Source organism: Parasteatoda tepidariorum, chromosome 7, assembly GCF_982258835.1.
Source record: "Parasteatoda tepidariorum strain Cologne lab strain chromosome 7, Ptep-v5.0, whole genome shotgun sequence".
In the NCBI taxonomy this organism is placed as follows: Eukaryota; Metazoa; Arthropoda; class Arachnida; order Araneae; family Theridiidae; genus Parasteatoda; species Parasteatoda tepidariorum.
The window spans coordinates 108,030,763-108,046,109 of record NC_141761.1 but is presented as its reverse complement, the minus strand read 5'-3'; the positions used below and the strand labels follow the sequence as shown (position 1 = coordinate 108,046,109).

The 15,347-nt window shown below is 31.3% G+C and overlaps 1 protein-coding gene across 1 annotated transcript in view; it reads right to left on the bottom strand.

Annotated features, from left to right (window-relative positions):
- The window catches only part of LOC107449704 (semaphorin-2A), a 328,119-nt gene that overhangs the window by 267,645 nt on the left and 45,127 nt on the right, over positions 1-15,347 (bottom strand). Inside the window, exon 2 of the mRNA XM_021146653.4 lies at positions 2,090-2,324. Within this exon, the coding sequence (XP_021002312.1) occupies positions 2,090-2,231 (142 nt within the window). The 5' untranslated portion in view covers positions 2,232-2,324. The remainder of the gene's footprint in view (positions 1-2,089; positions 2,325-15,347) is intronic.

Below are 15,347 nucleotides of genomic sequence, written 5' to 3'. Positions count from 1 at the left end.
TTACAATTATTTGAAATAGGAAATTTAAAAAAAAAATTACTTTTCTCCAATACCAATACATGAATAAACTGCTTAACGATATGTATTTAAAAATTCTTGCATCCGTATTTTTCATCAAACTTTAAAATTCAGAATAAAACAACCACATTCAAGAATAAAAAACTACTTTCCTCTGATAAACTTTCTCCCCATTTGTTCTTTTTCCAAAAATTATAATTCAGCTGATTTTATTCAATTTCAACTTAAAAGGCAAAAACTCTTATGAAGCAAAAAAACTTAGCCTCTGCAGACTTATTGATGAAACAATGAAAAAATGTTAATGTATATTTAAACCTGTTAATGAACGTTTTTAAACAGGGTTCCCACACTTATATCAAAGCAAAAATTAAGAACTTTTAAGGACTATATATATATATATATATTAAAGAACTAAAAATAGTCATTTATCATAATGTATACACGAATCCTCAAGTAACAGCGCCAAACATTTACTTTTAGAAGAAGAAAAAATTTTGAATTACATTTACTGTTATAATTATATAATCTCCATACCCTATTATATCTTTCAGAAAACTCTACTTTCCACATAGGGGGGGGGGGAGTGTCATTTCATAAGAAAGAAAAAATATTTTAATGAAAGACCAGCGGCCCTTTTCTCTTTGTATCTAACACCCCTCACAAACATCCTGTTTTTGTCTCTCAAAAGGTTGTACCCCTCTATCCAAAGTCTCATCTCCCTTTTGGTTTTAAATATTTTTGTAAGACTAAAAAAATTTTTAAAATTAACTAGTGATGCTGGATATTAACACGTTGAATGCCACGCTAATTTTGCATGGCTTGCCCGTCGGGCCAAAATGATTCTCTCAGCATGAATTGCATTAATTTTTCTTCAAGCCATTTTAGTAAAGATAATAATATAAAAATATTAAAAGCATTTAAAATTTACTCGAATTATATGTTTCTAATAATCATGGCTTCACCGGTCACCGGTGACCCCCATGGCATTCAAAGTGTTAAGGACTTTTAATGGCCTTTTTCCCAAAAATAAAAACTAAGCAGTTTTTAAGGACTTTTAAGTACTTTGGGAATCCTGTTCAAAAATCAGGGTTCCACCAAAAGAAGTTCGATTGTTTAGGATTCCGTGGCTGAAAAAAAAAATTGGGAACCGCGGATTTAGGGCGTAAGGGCAATTTTTATTCTCCAATATAAAAATAAAGCAGTTTTTAAGGAATTTTAAAAGGGCGTCATACAGCGGAAGAAAAATACATTCGCAAATTCTCTTTCACCTTTATTACTAATTTAAAATTTAAAAGAAAGAAAAAGTAAGTTCAGGCAAACCTATAGTAAATCATGAAGTTTTAATTGCTGTAAAAAATAGTTCAAAATATGAAAATGCAAACAAATTTTTAAAAAGAGAAACTTTTCCGTTGCGTAATTCTAAGTTAACATCTCATACTTTATTTTCATTTGCAAATATTAAAATTTTCCTTTCAGTATTTGAAACTTCACGGCTTACTCTAGGTGTGTCTGAACTCACTTCTTTCTACACTTTAAATTTTAAATTAAAAATGAAGAAGAAAGAGAATTTGCGACGAAAATTTTCTTCCGTGGTATGGCGTCCTCTTAAGCAATGTAGGAAAGCTGTTAAAAAATCAGGGTTCCACCAGAAGAAGTTCGATTGAGGGTTCTTTGAATGAAAAAAAAATTAGAACCGTTGATTTAGGGTGTAAGGACCCAATATTTTCCTCTTAAGCACTGTGGGAAAGCTGTTAAAAAATCAGGGTTCCACCAGAAGAAGTTCGATTGAGGGTTCTATGAATGAAAAAAAAAAATTGAGAACCGCTGATTTATGGTTTAAGGATCCAATATTTTCCTTTTAAGCACTGTGGGAAAGCTGTTAAAAAATCAGGGTTCCACCAGAAGAAGTTCGATTGAGGGTTCTTTGAATGAAAAAAAAATCAGAACTGCTGATTTAGGATGTAAGGACCCAGTATCCTACCTTCTGCCCTGATCACGCTCTTTCGATGAAAAGAACCGAAACAAAATATTTCAGCTGGAATTTAAAAAATAATAATAATAAGGTGCTCACCTGGTGCGACTCTGTGGTCGGGGTGTGAGATGAAATAAGGTGAGGCGGCGGCACACAAACAGGCAGGAACCAAGACAGAGAGCACAAAAATCCCAAAGAGTGCCCGCTGTCGCTGGCCCCTGTTGTGGACGACGACAAACATACTCGAAACACAACTGAACAACTTCTTCCAATACTCCACACAGGGTAGACGCACCTTAGGGGTAGGCGGGGCCTACTTTCTGCCAAGCATGGCCTGCAACAAAAAGAAGAGATAAAAAAACGTGTTCTATTAAAAAGAAAGGGAAAACAGACAGCTCAATTTCGCTTTTGTTGTTGGGTTGCGTTTACAACAGCTTTATTTCATATTTCGCTTTATATTTATGTTCTTCTTTTAAGGGGAGAAAGGTTAAGAAACAGATTCGGCCAGAGCACATTTTTAAGATTGGGAAAAAGAACTTCTCTTTATCTAAATTTTATTAATAGAACCGGAAAATTGCTTAGCAAGCCCTCCGAAAAACTGGAGGGCTGCTTTTTTTTTTCTCCACGCCGTAAATCGAAAGAAAACGAGTTTTTGTTTAATTATTCATTTTTTATTGTTCTATCTTAAAAGGTTTTTTTTTTTAAAAAAAAACAATAATAAATAAAATAAAGTGCGCATTAATTTGCACTTTTTTGTTTTTGCTCACTTTTTTATTTCCACAGTTACCGTTAATATCTTTCGAGGCTGAAGAATTTCCGCTTAATTTCCTTATCTGTGGAGAAAATTAAATTATAATGAAAGGACGAGCTTAAAGAAAAGGCAAACGGGAAGAAGATGAACGGGTACGTTAAAAGATCGTCGATTGTACACGGCCACGGCAAAAAAAAGTAATATAAGATTAAAAAATTAAAAAATATTGCAATGTAAAAATACAAGGTAAGTAATGGCAGAAAAATATATCTAGCATTAATATTGTTACGAATTTGAATATATTTATTTAATTGTGTGAATATTCTTTTGTTATAAGGCTAAATATCTCAGACGGACCCCTAAACAAATAGTTAATAAGAAAGTCACGTAATTTAGTGAGAAAATGTCGCCTAATTTATTTCTCACGGAAAATTCGGTTTGGCGATAATTTTAGGCGACCATTTAACGACAAAATAATAGTTCTTTATATATACAGTGAATTCGCGATAACTCGAATCTGATGGGACTGACGAAAAACTTCGACATATCGGAAGTTCGACTTACCGTTAGTTTCGGTTTTGGACTTTCAAAATACTGTCAGATTATTTAATTCATGCTTATTAGTTACAAATCTTCTAAATGCTTACAATATTTAAAAAAAAAAACTATAAAGTATAACATAATTACTTACTTTATTATTTGTACTACATTTTACGTTTTTTTTAAGTAATCCGTCACTTTACGTTGAAGTAATCCCTTATGAGTCTCTAGAAACAGCAAATCTTCAATTTTCTGCAGGTGCACAAACATAGAATTATCAATTCCTTCACGACTCTCTAAAAACTTTTGAAGAACTTCAAGAGATGCACGCGCTTCGAGTATGTTTGGGGCTATTGTTTCTGAACCGTCTTCCTCAGCAGCACTTTCGTCATTTTCTTCTATGATCTGTATAAATTCTTCGTCGGAAATATCACCACAAACAGCAATGTTTTCATCGAAGTTTATGAAATCGGAGTTCTCAATTACTTCCTCATCCTGAAGCTCTTCTATCACGGGTTCACTCTGTGTTTCTTTAAAAAACCCACACTTCCGGAAACAGTTTCTTATTGTCGTTTCGCTTACATCATTATTCCAAGCACTGGAAAGTAGCCTCATGGCTTCAAGTACATCAACTTTGAAAGAAATATTGTTTTCAATATCGTTTATCATTTTTCTTACAAGTCTTTTACGATAAGACTGTTTGAAGCACTTTATGATACCCTGGTCCATCGGCTGCAACTTTGCTGTTGTGTTTGGCGGGAGAAACTGCAAGTTTACTGCTTTCAAATTAGGTAGATCACTATGCGCTGTGCATTTATCCATAAAGAGTATCACTTTTCTTTTTTTGGCGAAGAATTTTCGATCCAATTTTCTTACATAGTCTTCAAATAAAACAGATGTCATCCAAGACTTTTTGTTAGACTTGTAATCCAAAGGATACGTTTTAACATTCTTGAAACATCGGGGATTTCGGTACTTTCCAATAACAAGTAAGGGCAATTTCTCTGTCCCAGACGCATTTCCCCCAACTAGGACAGTCAAACGTTCCTTGCTCATTTTACCCCCTGAGCAGTTTTCATCCTTAAACATCATAGTCTTATTTGGAAGACATTTAAAAAATAAACCCATTTCATCAATATTGAAAACATCATTTTCGCTGTATCCTTGAAGTAAATTTGGTAACGTTTCATTTAACCACTGTTCACATACTTCAAGAGGGACAGCTTTAGCTTCTCCATGAAGAGTGCGAAAGACAATATTGTGTCTGCTCTTGAATTTTTCTAGCCACCCAGCACTAGCGTGAAAATTGTCTATTTTTAACAGTTTAGCAAAATCTATCGCTTTCTCACGTAGCAAAACACCACTTATGGGAATAGCATTTTCTCGATTTCTGTGCTGCTGAAACCATTTCAGAAGAGCTGACTCCACCTGGGGAAAGGCACACATCTTCATTCTTTTAGACAGCGGATTCGTAGATTCATATCGTTTAAGGATATTTTCTCTTTCTTTTAATATCGTAGAAAGGGTATTCGGGGGAATTCCATACTTCAACGCTATATCTTTCTTCTTCATGTTTGGATTTCTATCTACATCATTAATAAGATTAATTTTATCTTCCAAGTTGAGAGTTTTTAATTTTCGCTTCGACATCTTTAGAGGTAAACACTTCTTCCACACAATCTTTAATAGCAAATCATAAGCATAAAGCTTGTTCAGACCAGAAAAAAGTTTACTTATTCTTACAGTTGTTGTCTGTTACGAATTAATTCTTTTCGGCGGCGTCAATTCGTCGCCAATCAAAAAAATTTTTTTTTAGTTTTTCTCGATACACTCACGCCGGAAGGAGCACCTCTTGAAGGCTCCTGTTGTTTTTTATTTCTCGTGTTTTATTATTTTCGTTTTCAGTCTAATTGTTAAAATTTATTGTTACGTTTTGTTAATAAATTGAGTCTATTGTGTGTGTGTTGCAAAGGAAGGGGCAAGATATCAGCTCCTAGGTTTTTTTCCTTGTTTTAAAAGATCCAAAAAAAATCGAGTTAAAGGGAGTAAAATTCGAGTAATCGAGAATAATTAACATGAAATTGAAGATAAAGGGGTCGGGACCTCATAAAAAAATCGAGTTATAGTAATATTCGAGTTATCGTACTTCGAGTTATAGCGAATTGACTGTATATGTTACGGCGAAAGACCGAAATCGGTGGTTGTTGACTTTCACCGGTGAATGTCGACAAACACCAAATACGTCGGTGAACGAATATTTCATTACATTCTTGTACATTCGGACCCTCACCGGTGTTTGTCGACAATTACAGATATGCTTTGGTGAATGTCCGAAATATTTATTACATTTATTCGATATTTTAACACTACACTGATGTTTTTTTAAGGTTAAGTGCCACTGCCCGGTATACATTTGCCCGGTATACCCTACACTGATGTTTTTTTAAGGTTAAGTGCCACTGCCCGGTATACATTTGCCCGGAATACCCTACACTGATATTTTTTTAAGGTCAAGTGCCATTGCCCGGTATATATTTGCCCGATACTCCAAACACTGATGTTTCTTCTAATCTATCGTCAGTAAGTATTAAAATATAGAATAAATATAAATATATGAAATAAATATAATAATATTAACGAATAAATTAATATAAAATTGGATGTAACAAATATTTTGGAGATTCACCAAAGCGACTATGTGATTGTTGACGTTCACCGGTGAAAGTCAGAAATAAGGGTATTTAGCAGATATTTCGGACATACACCAAGCGACTACGTGATTGTTGACATTCACCGTAACATATATATATATATATATATATATATATATATATATATATATATATATATATATCCGTCGTTACCTATAGCTTTCAGGTTTACGACTACTAATCTCCGTAGCCTTGTAATTTTGAACCAATCCAGAAGACAAAGGAACTCCTGGATCAGTACCCCCAAAAGTATGATTTGTTATGGGAACATCGAGGACAAAGTAACTCCACAGATTTAACGTGCATCAGTCACCATTTACTACACGGTGAGTCTTCGGCCGGCGGCGATCGAACCCACGGTCTCTTGGACATCGGCCCAGTGCCTTATGGACAGGGTAGGGTCCTATTTGGAAAATAATCAACATTTTTAAATTTTAAAAACATGTTACGTTCAGCTGATAATGTGGAACATCAATTAATCTCACCGAATTTTCGATGGTAGAAGAGGTTTAATAAACAAAACAAAGAAATTTTTTAAATATTCTAAAGTAGATTTTACTTCATTAAAATATGAATCGTGTTTTTCCATCTTCCAGTTGACTATTTAAATAATTAACTCTATTGTTGACTACATTAAGAGAAATAAATTAAAAAAGATATTTTAACAATACGATTGCTTTAGAATAAAGCAATAGTAATGTTAAAATTCCTTTTAATTTAAGTGCAGGAGCTTGGCAATATATAGTAAATATATATATTTTTAAAAATCGAGATAACAATATTTTAAACATTGTTCTCACAAATTATCGTGAATACCAAGCTTTACGATAAATATGGACAATAATGATATCCACGATCAACAACTATATTTATCAACAATGATAGTATCACAACAACTACAAACAACTATAATTATCACCAACTATAACATTGTGAGAATTACTATATTACTAATACTACAATTATTATAAATTCGATTATACCATCATTTTCAACAACGACAAATATCTAAATTTGTTTTAAGATAGATCGAAATCCTATAGCGATCAATATCAACAACTATAATTATGGACAATGATAATATCGCAATCAATACCAACAACTATATAATGCTTCAACTATACAAATGTGAGTATTAATGGTGACAATTATAAATTCTCTTATACGTACAATCATTATCGACAACGATAAATATCAAATACGAAAATAAGGCGAGTACAATTGAAGACGCAATTTATGTTATCCTGCGTGATGATTTCATTTGAATAACAAAAATCCTGACCAATGCAAAATTAATGTTAATTAATTGGATTACTCGGTTTACTTGGACTCGGTCCTGTGATGGATCTCTTTGGGAGAAATATTGGGATGCTAGGTCTAGACCAGGCTTTTCCAACTAACATGAGGCCGGGGGCCACAATTAAAAACACAAATCAAATGGCGGGCCGCAACTTTATCAAAATTTTTTGTATGACTGTTTTATGTTTGAAGGAACATTAAATATTACTGTCAGATTTTTACCAAGTTGTACAAAACAAAAGTATTGAATCACAAATTAAAATAAGAAGTAGATTTTTAAAAATATTTTATTGTTATTAATAATATTTTTAAAAATATCAAATAAATAATAAAAATTCGGGCTACAATAACTTTAATGTGCACCTATGTAGTAAACAATTAATGTGCAACAGATATATTTAATTGTTAAGATATAAAACCTTAAAAAGGTTGGTATTAAAACTTACATAGTAGCACACAAAATATTCAATGAGAAAATTGAGGTTTGTCTGCTGCAACCGCCAGAGAATAGATATTTACATTTTAAATTTACAAATGTGTGTGTAAATATTTTCGTCCAAAATGAGTGGTTTCAAAAAGTTAAATCGGAGAATTTTACATTTTCTGATACACACACGCTAAATTATATTCATAAAATACAAAAAAAGGAAATAAAAGAGAGCAACATACACGATTATTTTTGTATTTGAATAAATATTTTCTTGGATGCAAAATCTGAGAAATAAATTTCTTTGCACCGTTGGTATGTTAAATTTCACAGAAACGAAGAAATTAAGTTTTTATTAACGAGAAAAGTATTTTAAACCCATATAGATTTTGTACGAAAATTGTCCGCAAAAAATGACAGCTAATATATTTTAGTTCAAGGGGCACAAAAAAAAGGGTTCGCGGGTCAGCTGCGGCCCCCAGGTCGCCAGTTGGAAACCCCTGGTCTAGACCCAAATTGGAGTCTATGGACCAAGCTATGGACTATAGTGTAGAATGACTTTATTTCATTTGTTTATTGCTATTTTGTTATTGCCATCAGATGTGGGGGGAAAGTTATATTGAAAAAATATCGCGATATTATTTCATATTTAAGTACCGCGATATATCGATATTCTATGACGATATAAAAATATTGATAACGTTCAAGTTCTAGTTAGTACTTGCCTAAACTCATTAACCTCCTTTCTTTCTTTCCTTTTTTTTTCATTTTACATACAAAAAAGCTTATGCTAAAAGCTTTTACTTCAAATACTTTAAAATCTTAAAGCCATTAATGTGTCGTAGTTCAACCTCCCAACCTCCACCCCCCTTTTTAAAGTTTTCTGCTTGTACCACCTTTTCATAATCTCTTTGCCAAACATTGCCGATGAGATGGATTAGACGAAAACAGGAGTGACATTTTGAAAAGGGGGTCTTTTCCTCTCTCCTGTTTCAATTTCCCGTTTTTAGCATGTCCCTTTTTCACTCTACCCTTTTAAAGAAGCTCCTCTCTTATTTGTTTACGATCTCGACCCCTGACAGTTACCATGTATCTATTTATTTATTGAAAGGAATAGGAAGTGGATTTTGTGTAGAAAAAAAAATTGTTAGAGGGATTGAAGCGTTCTATTTCTTTCCCTTTGAACCTTTTTCAAAAGACGTTTATTAAAATGCATTTTGTAATGATATTTCGTACGGTTACGACAGTACAGGTGATGCATACAAAAAAAATTTGGTGTTTGGCAGAAACACGGCGACATAGTCGCAGAGCGTCACACAGTAAGTTCTTGAAGAAAGATTTTTCTTTTGGTAAGAAAAAATTTTGGTTTTTATTTCTGCAGAAATTTACGCGTAAAATTCGAATCGCGCAATTAAATACTCACTTATTGTGGCGTTAAATTTACGCGGATAGTATCATAAATCCATAGAGTGATTCGATTATATTTTCGGCAGTTATTGATTTTCACTAGGGATGTAACGAATATTCGGTCACTATTCGGTATTCGGCCCTTTTGGCGAATATTTGGCCTAGCCGAATACTGAAATTATTCGGCCAAATAATGAAGTATATGTTATTATTAATTATGCTGCTATTATTAATTATTTAGATTTATGAAAGCCTTATTGTTGGCATCAAGATATTTAAAATATTACAAAAAATACATCAAGTTGTTAAATTTTTCTTAAAATATAGAAAGTTTAAGAAAGAAAATTTGCTAATATTTATTTCATTATTAATTTAAAATTTGAAAATTATTTAATTACAAAATTAAAAGTTCAAAAGTGAAACTTTTTAAAAAGTTCTTAATTTTCTGAGTTTTAATAATTTTTCTAACAAAAAAAGAAAGTTAAGAATACATTTAACAGTAGTAAGTAATGAGTTCTTATCTTAAATAAAATAGCATAGGTATAAATTACAAGTATAACTATAACTAAAATATGCTATTATTAATTATTTAGATTTATAAAAGCCATATTGCCTTGTTATTGGCATCAAGATATTTAAATTATTACAAAAAATAAATCAAGTTGTTAAAATTTTTTTAAATATATAAAGATTAAAAAAGCAATTTTGTTAATATTTATTTCATTTAAAATATGAAAATTACTTTAATTACAATCAAAAGAGAAATTTTTAAAAAGTAAGTATTCGGCCTAAAATTTGGCCGAATATTCGTTATTCTGCTATTCGGCCCCATCACTATTCGTTACATCACTAATTTTCACATATTTTTTTTAATTATCCCGTTCACACGATATGGGAAATTCGAATCGTGTATTTCCAGTATTTACTTTTTTAAGGCAACGCTTCTATCATTTTTTTCCGGCAATTATTGCTTTTGACTTCCATATAGTTTTTAAAATCCGATATTATTTATTGCAACAATCAAATCTTGAAATGAAACACGAAGTCGAGTAACCCCTTTTGAAGAGTCCAATTCGAGTGACTTCGTCGTCAATTTGTTTTTCGGTAATTACAGCTAAGGGTTTCATGATTTTTAATTACTTTTTTTTTTTTTTTTTTTTTTTTTTTTTTTTCACTGTGGTGATTTTCAAAATGCGATATTGGGAATCATTAGTTCGGTTCTGTCCCCAATAAAATCCGATAATATTGCCCATAATATTAGAATAAAAAAATATTACATATTGAATGAAAATAATAATTTTTTTTTCTTGTTTTTTTTTTTGTAAACACAGCGTTTTTTGTTAAGTTAAATCGGTAACATACATCTTTGTTATTATTGAAACTATCTTGCAGAAGGATATGAGTGCTAGAGAGTTTTGTCGCAGAAAGCCTGAAAAAATTCTGCCAAAGGGTAGAGCCCCATACCAGGGGTGTTTAATAGAAAGCAGAGCCCCTGGGCAGAGAAATATTTTGGGACCCTATGACAAGTCATACTGTTTGAAATCCAACTAAAAAACTTTACATACATAAAATAAAGCATTCTTAAGGTATGCAATAATTTTAACAAACCTAAACACATTTTGATTATTCCAAAACCGCAACGCACATAAAATACATCATTTTTAAATTATGTATAATTTTAAAAAAAAATAAAAATTGAGATGCTAACCAGTTGTAATCCTTAAATAATAAAATAATTTTTAAAACCAAGCTCATTAAAATAGTTAAATTTAAAAAAAAAACACAATGAACAAATAAAAAAATTCAAAAGGTATGAATAATTTCGTCAAACTATAAAAGTCCGTTATTAAAACATCTTTCAATCCACGTTAGACATAGGCAGTTTAAAAGTTGCTGTCCCATAGTGCTGTTTAATTCTAAGCCCTTTCAATTATTACTACATTTAACTAATTATATATACTAAACAGAGAGGGTGGTGGTCAAGCATATTTAGAGACATTATGTCAGAGAGTTGTATACCTAAAAACTTTCATTTTAACGTAGAAAAATAAATTTCGGTTCACTTTTTGAGTTTTTCTGGTGATAAAACTATTCAAATTGGTGTTTGCATGATGACCAATCACTATTTGTAGAAAGAAAAAAAATTCACACTTTTAACAGGAGGATATATTTATTTTAAAAAAAAAATATTTAATGCAATGTTCGTTATTCTTAGTTTTCTTTCTCTTTTTTTTAAAATACAATTTATAAAAAAGTAAGATTCTCAAGGGCCCCCTGAGTGCTTCAGGCCCACCGAGTGCGGCCCATACCACGTGCGATATGAAGTGCGTAAAATAAAAAGAAGAAGCCCGTTAATAACTAATGATCTAATGGTAGAGATTTTTAAAAATATCAAAATGCAAACAAATTATGGCAGGATAACGCATCGGAGAAATAATCCTGCAATAATTTGTTTGTTAATTTTGATATTATTTTAACATTTATTTTTTTCAGCATTCGAAATTACGTGGTTCATTCTAGGTTTAACTGAACTCAAATTTTCTCTGAATTTTAAAATACCAATGAAGTAGAATTTGCCATAAAGAGTTCAGCGTCCTTTTAATGATTTGAGAACCTAACATCAAATTATATATATACATTATATACATATATTATATATTATATGTATATATATATATATATACGTACGTACGTACGTTACATACATACATACTACATACACACAAATGCCACTAGTCTGGCAATTTCTGGCTAATAAGAGAGAATTCAAAAATTATTATTATATTAGATAAGTTTTTAAAACACATAAAATTTAAGAAAATATTGACTAAAAAAGGGGGAAAATTCAAGTAGAATTAGCAGCTATATTTACTGTATCCTGAAAAAAAAATAATAAATAGTGCTTATATCCCACAGTTGACATAGCTGGCAAACGGACCAGTCTGTCACGCAATTTACATTACGGACCGGCTTGTCACTGCAAGTTGTAAAATACTACGAATAGATGCTCTGTCCTGGTGTAATGAACGAGAAGAGTTCCTAATCTCATTTTAGACCGAGAAAAGCCCCTAGTTTTGAGGATGTTCTGGATTCTCGAGAGATACAAAATGAAGGAAAGTTTGCGCGCATCTTCGACACGAATGAGGGGAACAAGAAAAGAAATGGCCACAAGTTTCACATTTTCTAGAGAATCCTGTAAAGAAAAAGAAGAGAAGAATGTTTCTAAAATTTCCCTTTTAGCTTGATTGGAAGCAATAAAATAACGAAAGCTTCGGTGCTCCGGTGACTATCTTTAAAGGGACTTTCCTGCACCATTTTTCAGTCCATAAACATTCTATTAAAACAATTTTGTAACAGTACAAGGAACTAAAATGTAGCATTACTAGGGTGCGAAATACATAAAATGATACCTTAGTTTAAATAGTAGCTCCATCGGATTATTTATTTTATAACCGTCGTTGAACAGCCGACCCAATTTTGGGTTTAAGACTACTAACGTTCCAACTCGGTAGCCTTGTCATTTTGAACCCAATCCAGAAGACAAGGTTACTCCTGGATCAGTACCCCCAGAGGTATGATTTGTTATGGGAACACGGAAGACTTTGCTGCTCGACAGATTTAACGTGTATCATTCACCATTTACTACACGGGGTGTCTTCGGCACGGCGGGGATCGAACTCACGACCTCTTGGACATGAGCTTATCGAAACCACGCCATAATTTAAAAGTAGTGAGTTACATTTTACATTACATAGTACTGAGTTACATTTTACATTACATAGTACTGAGTTACATTTTACATTACATAGTACTGAGTTACATTTTACATTACATAGTACTGAGTTACATTTTACATAGTTACATTTAGGCCACTGGGAATCAATAGGAATATAACCAGAAATTACACTCAAATTTAAAAATATTAAGGGGACCGGAAGGTAACGTCGTTTCGGTGCATTTGATATTTGTTATCAAGATTTTATTTTTAATCAATAATGTATTCAACCTCGTTAGCAACAATCTTTCAGTGCCGGATCGAAAATGAATCGGGGGATAAATGAATTGGTTTTTAAGTCTAACGAATATTTAATGGGCCGAAACGACATTACTTTCCGGTTCACCTGGTAGTTGTAAAAAATTATATTTTATATTTAAAGATATACGAGACCATTGTAGCCCTATCGGATTTTTATCTAAAATTTTTCAATAACTACTTAAAAACATAAAAATATTTTAGATAACTTATTTTATAACAATTAATAATTTACGTTTTTTTTTTATTTATTTATTTAGTTTTGATAATCATTCATTTCAACAAGAGTTTGATTTTCGGTCCAATGCTTTCAGAAAAGGCCAATATCTCTGAATAATTTAGGAGAGTTTTAAAAGTAAAAAACGCTAACTTATTCAAAAAATAAATAAAAATAATAATATTGAAGCAGAATAATGTAATAAAACATCAAAAATAATAAAAATAATTTACTTTAGCATAATTAAAGTGTAGAACAAATACATTCCTTGTTTTTTTATTTCATTTTTAATTTTCTTTTCTTTAAAAAAATTCGATTCCTTTAAAGTTACCAATCAATTCGTGTTTTTCCTTTGAAATTATTTTTCAAAAGAAAAATACAATTAAAAAATTTTTTGTTTCGTCTAATTTTTGTAATATTTAAATTTTTTAAACGAAAAACACATAAAAATCTATATTAAAAAAATCGATTAAAGAGTTCGAGAAAGGATTGAAGATATTTACAATCGTAGAAAAATAGAATCCTGAAACAAAGAATGAGATCTCGTTTTTAATTTTTAGTATTCATTACATTCATATAAAAATAAAAGAAACAGCTATGTTCCTTCAGACAAGCAAAATGAAGAGCCTTTCGGCAAAAAACAATTTTTATTTCAATAATAAATTTCATTGGCAAGCTTCCGTCACCCTACCTACAAACCGGATGGCAGGGGGGTTCTAATTGATAACGATTATATGCTGTCATAACAATATATTTTATGGCACTACAAACTAGCAGTTGTACAAGATGTCATCCAATCGATACCAGACTGCTATCGATTTTAACGGAAAACAGAAAGACAAGGAATCATCGCCATCTAGTGGCATACTAAACAAATAATCTTTTTATTTTCTTCAATAAGAACGGTCAAAACTAAATAAATAATATATATGACTTTCTGTTAAGAAATGAACAGTGATCGGAAAAACTACATTATTTTTGTAGTTTACTAAAACTACAGCTACTTTGTTACAAATGTAGTTAACTACAACTACTTTTTTAAATGTAGTGACAACAAACTATTTTCGAAATGTAGTCACTACTTTAAGGAACAGATCTTAGCTCGAGAAATGAATTTACACATTATGTTCAAAATAGTTTTGAATATAAAAAAAAAATTGGCTTACATTAAACATGAAGAATTATTTAGAAATATTTAATTACGTTTACAAGAACCAGTTTATTATTCTGAAACCTTTTTCTTTTTCGAATTTATTCATTTAATTCAACTTTTTATACCCTTCTCGACAGCGAATATTTAATTTAAGAAATGCTAGGAAATTATCAAACACTTGCAATTGCGTGAAGTGTTTAATGCTCTTTTATTTTTTCTAAGAAATTAAGTACATCCAAAATATGTTCCATTCTTTTGAAATAACATCCATGTTTCACGAGTGGACATTCGCATGTGAAAGTGTGACCAAAGTGATAAGTTATAAAATATTCGCAATAGGTAATTTAATAAATAGTAATACGTGACTCTAAATTCGCAATTCTTGCTAACTCATAGTCATAGGGGCACTTTAAATTTCGTCCATTGACAGAGCTGCGAAAATGTGTACCTGACAAGTTCGAAAAATTAGTTGTGTTTGAACCCTGTTTCTTCACCAAGCTAACGTAAAAAGTAGTCTCCAAGAATCACTACAAACTACTATTTTTTGTATGTATCGCACTACTCACTTCACTACTTTTTAGAGAAAAAAAAGTAACCAACTACACTACAAATAAAGTAGCGACTACACTACTCGTAATGCACTATTTCCGACCACAGGAAATTAAATAATGATTTTCTATCTGGCTTTGATCATATTAACTTTTTGGGCGAATTTAAAAAAAAGAACATAATTATTTTAAAGGGGGGAAAAGGTAATTGTAATTGCATTAACTACTTCTTACTAATATATTATTCTTGGAGGTCACAAAGACTAAGAAA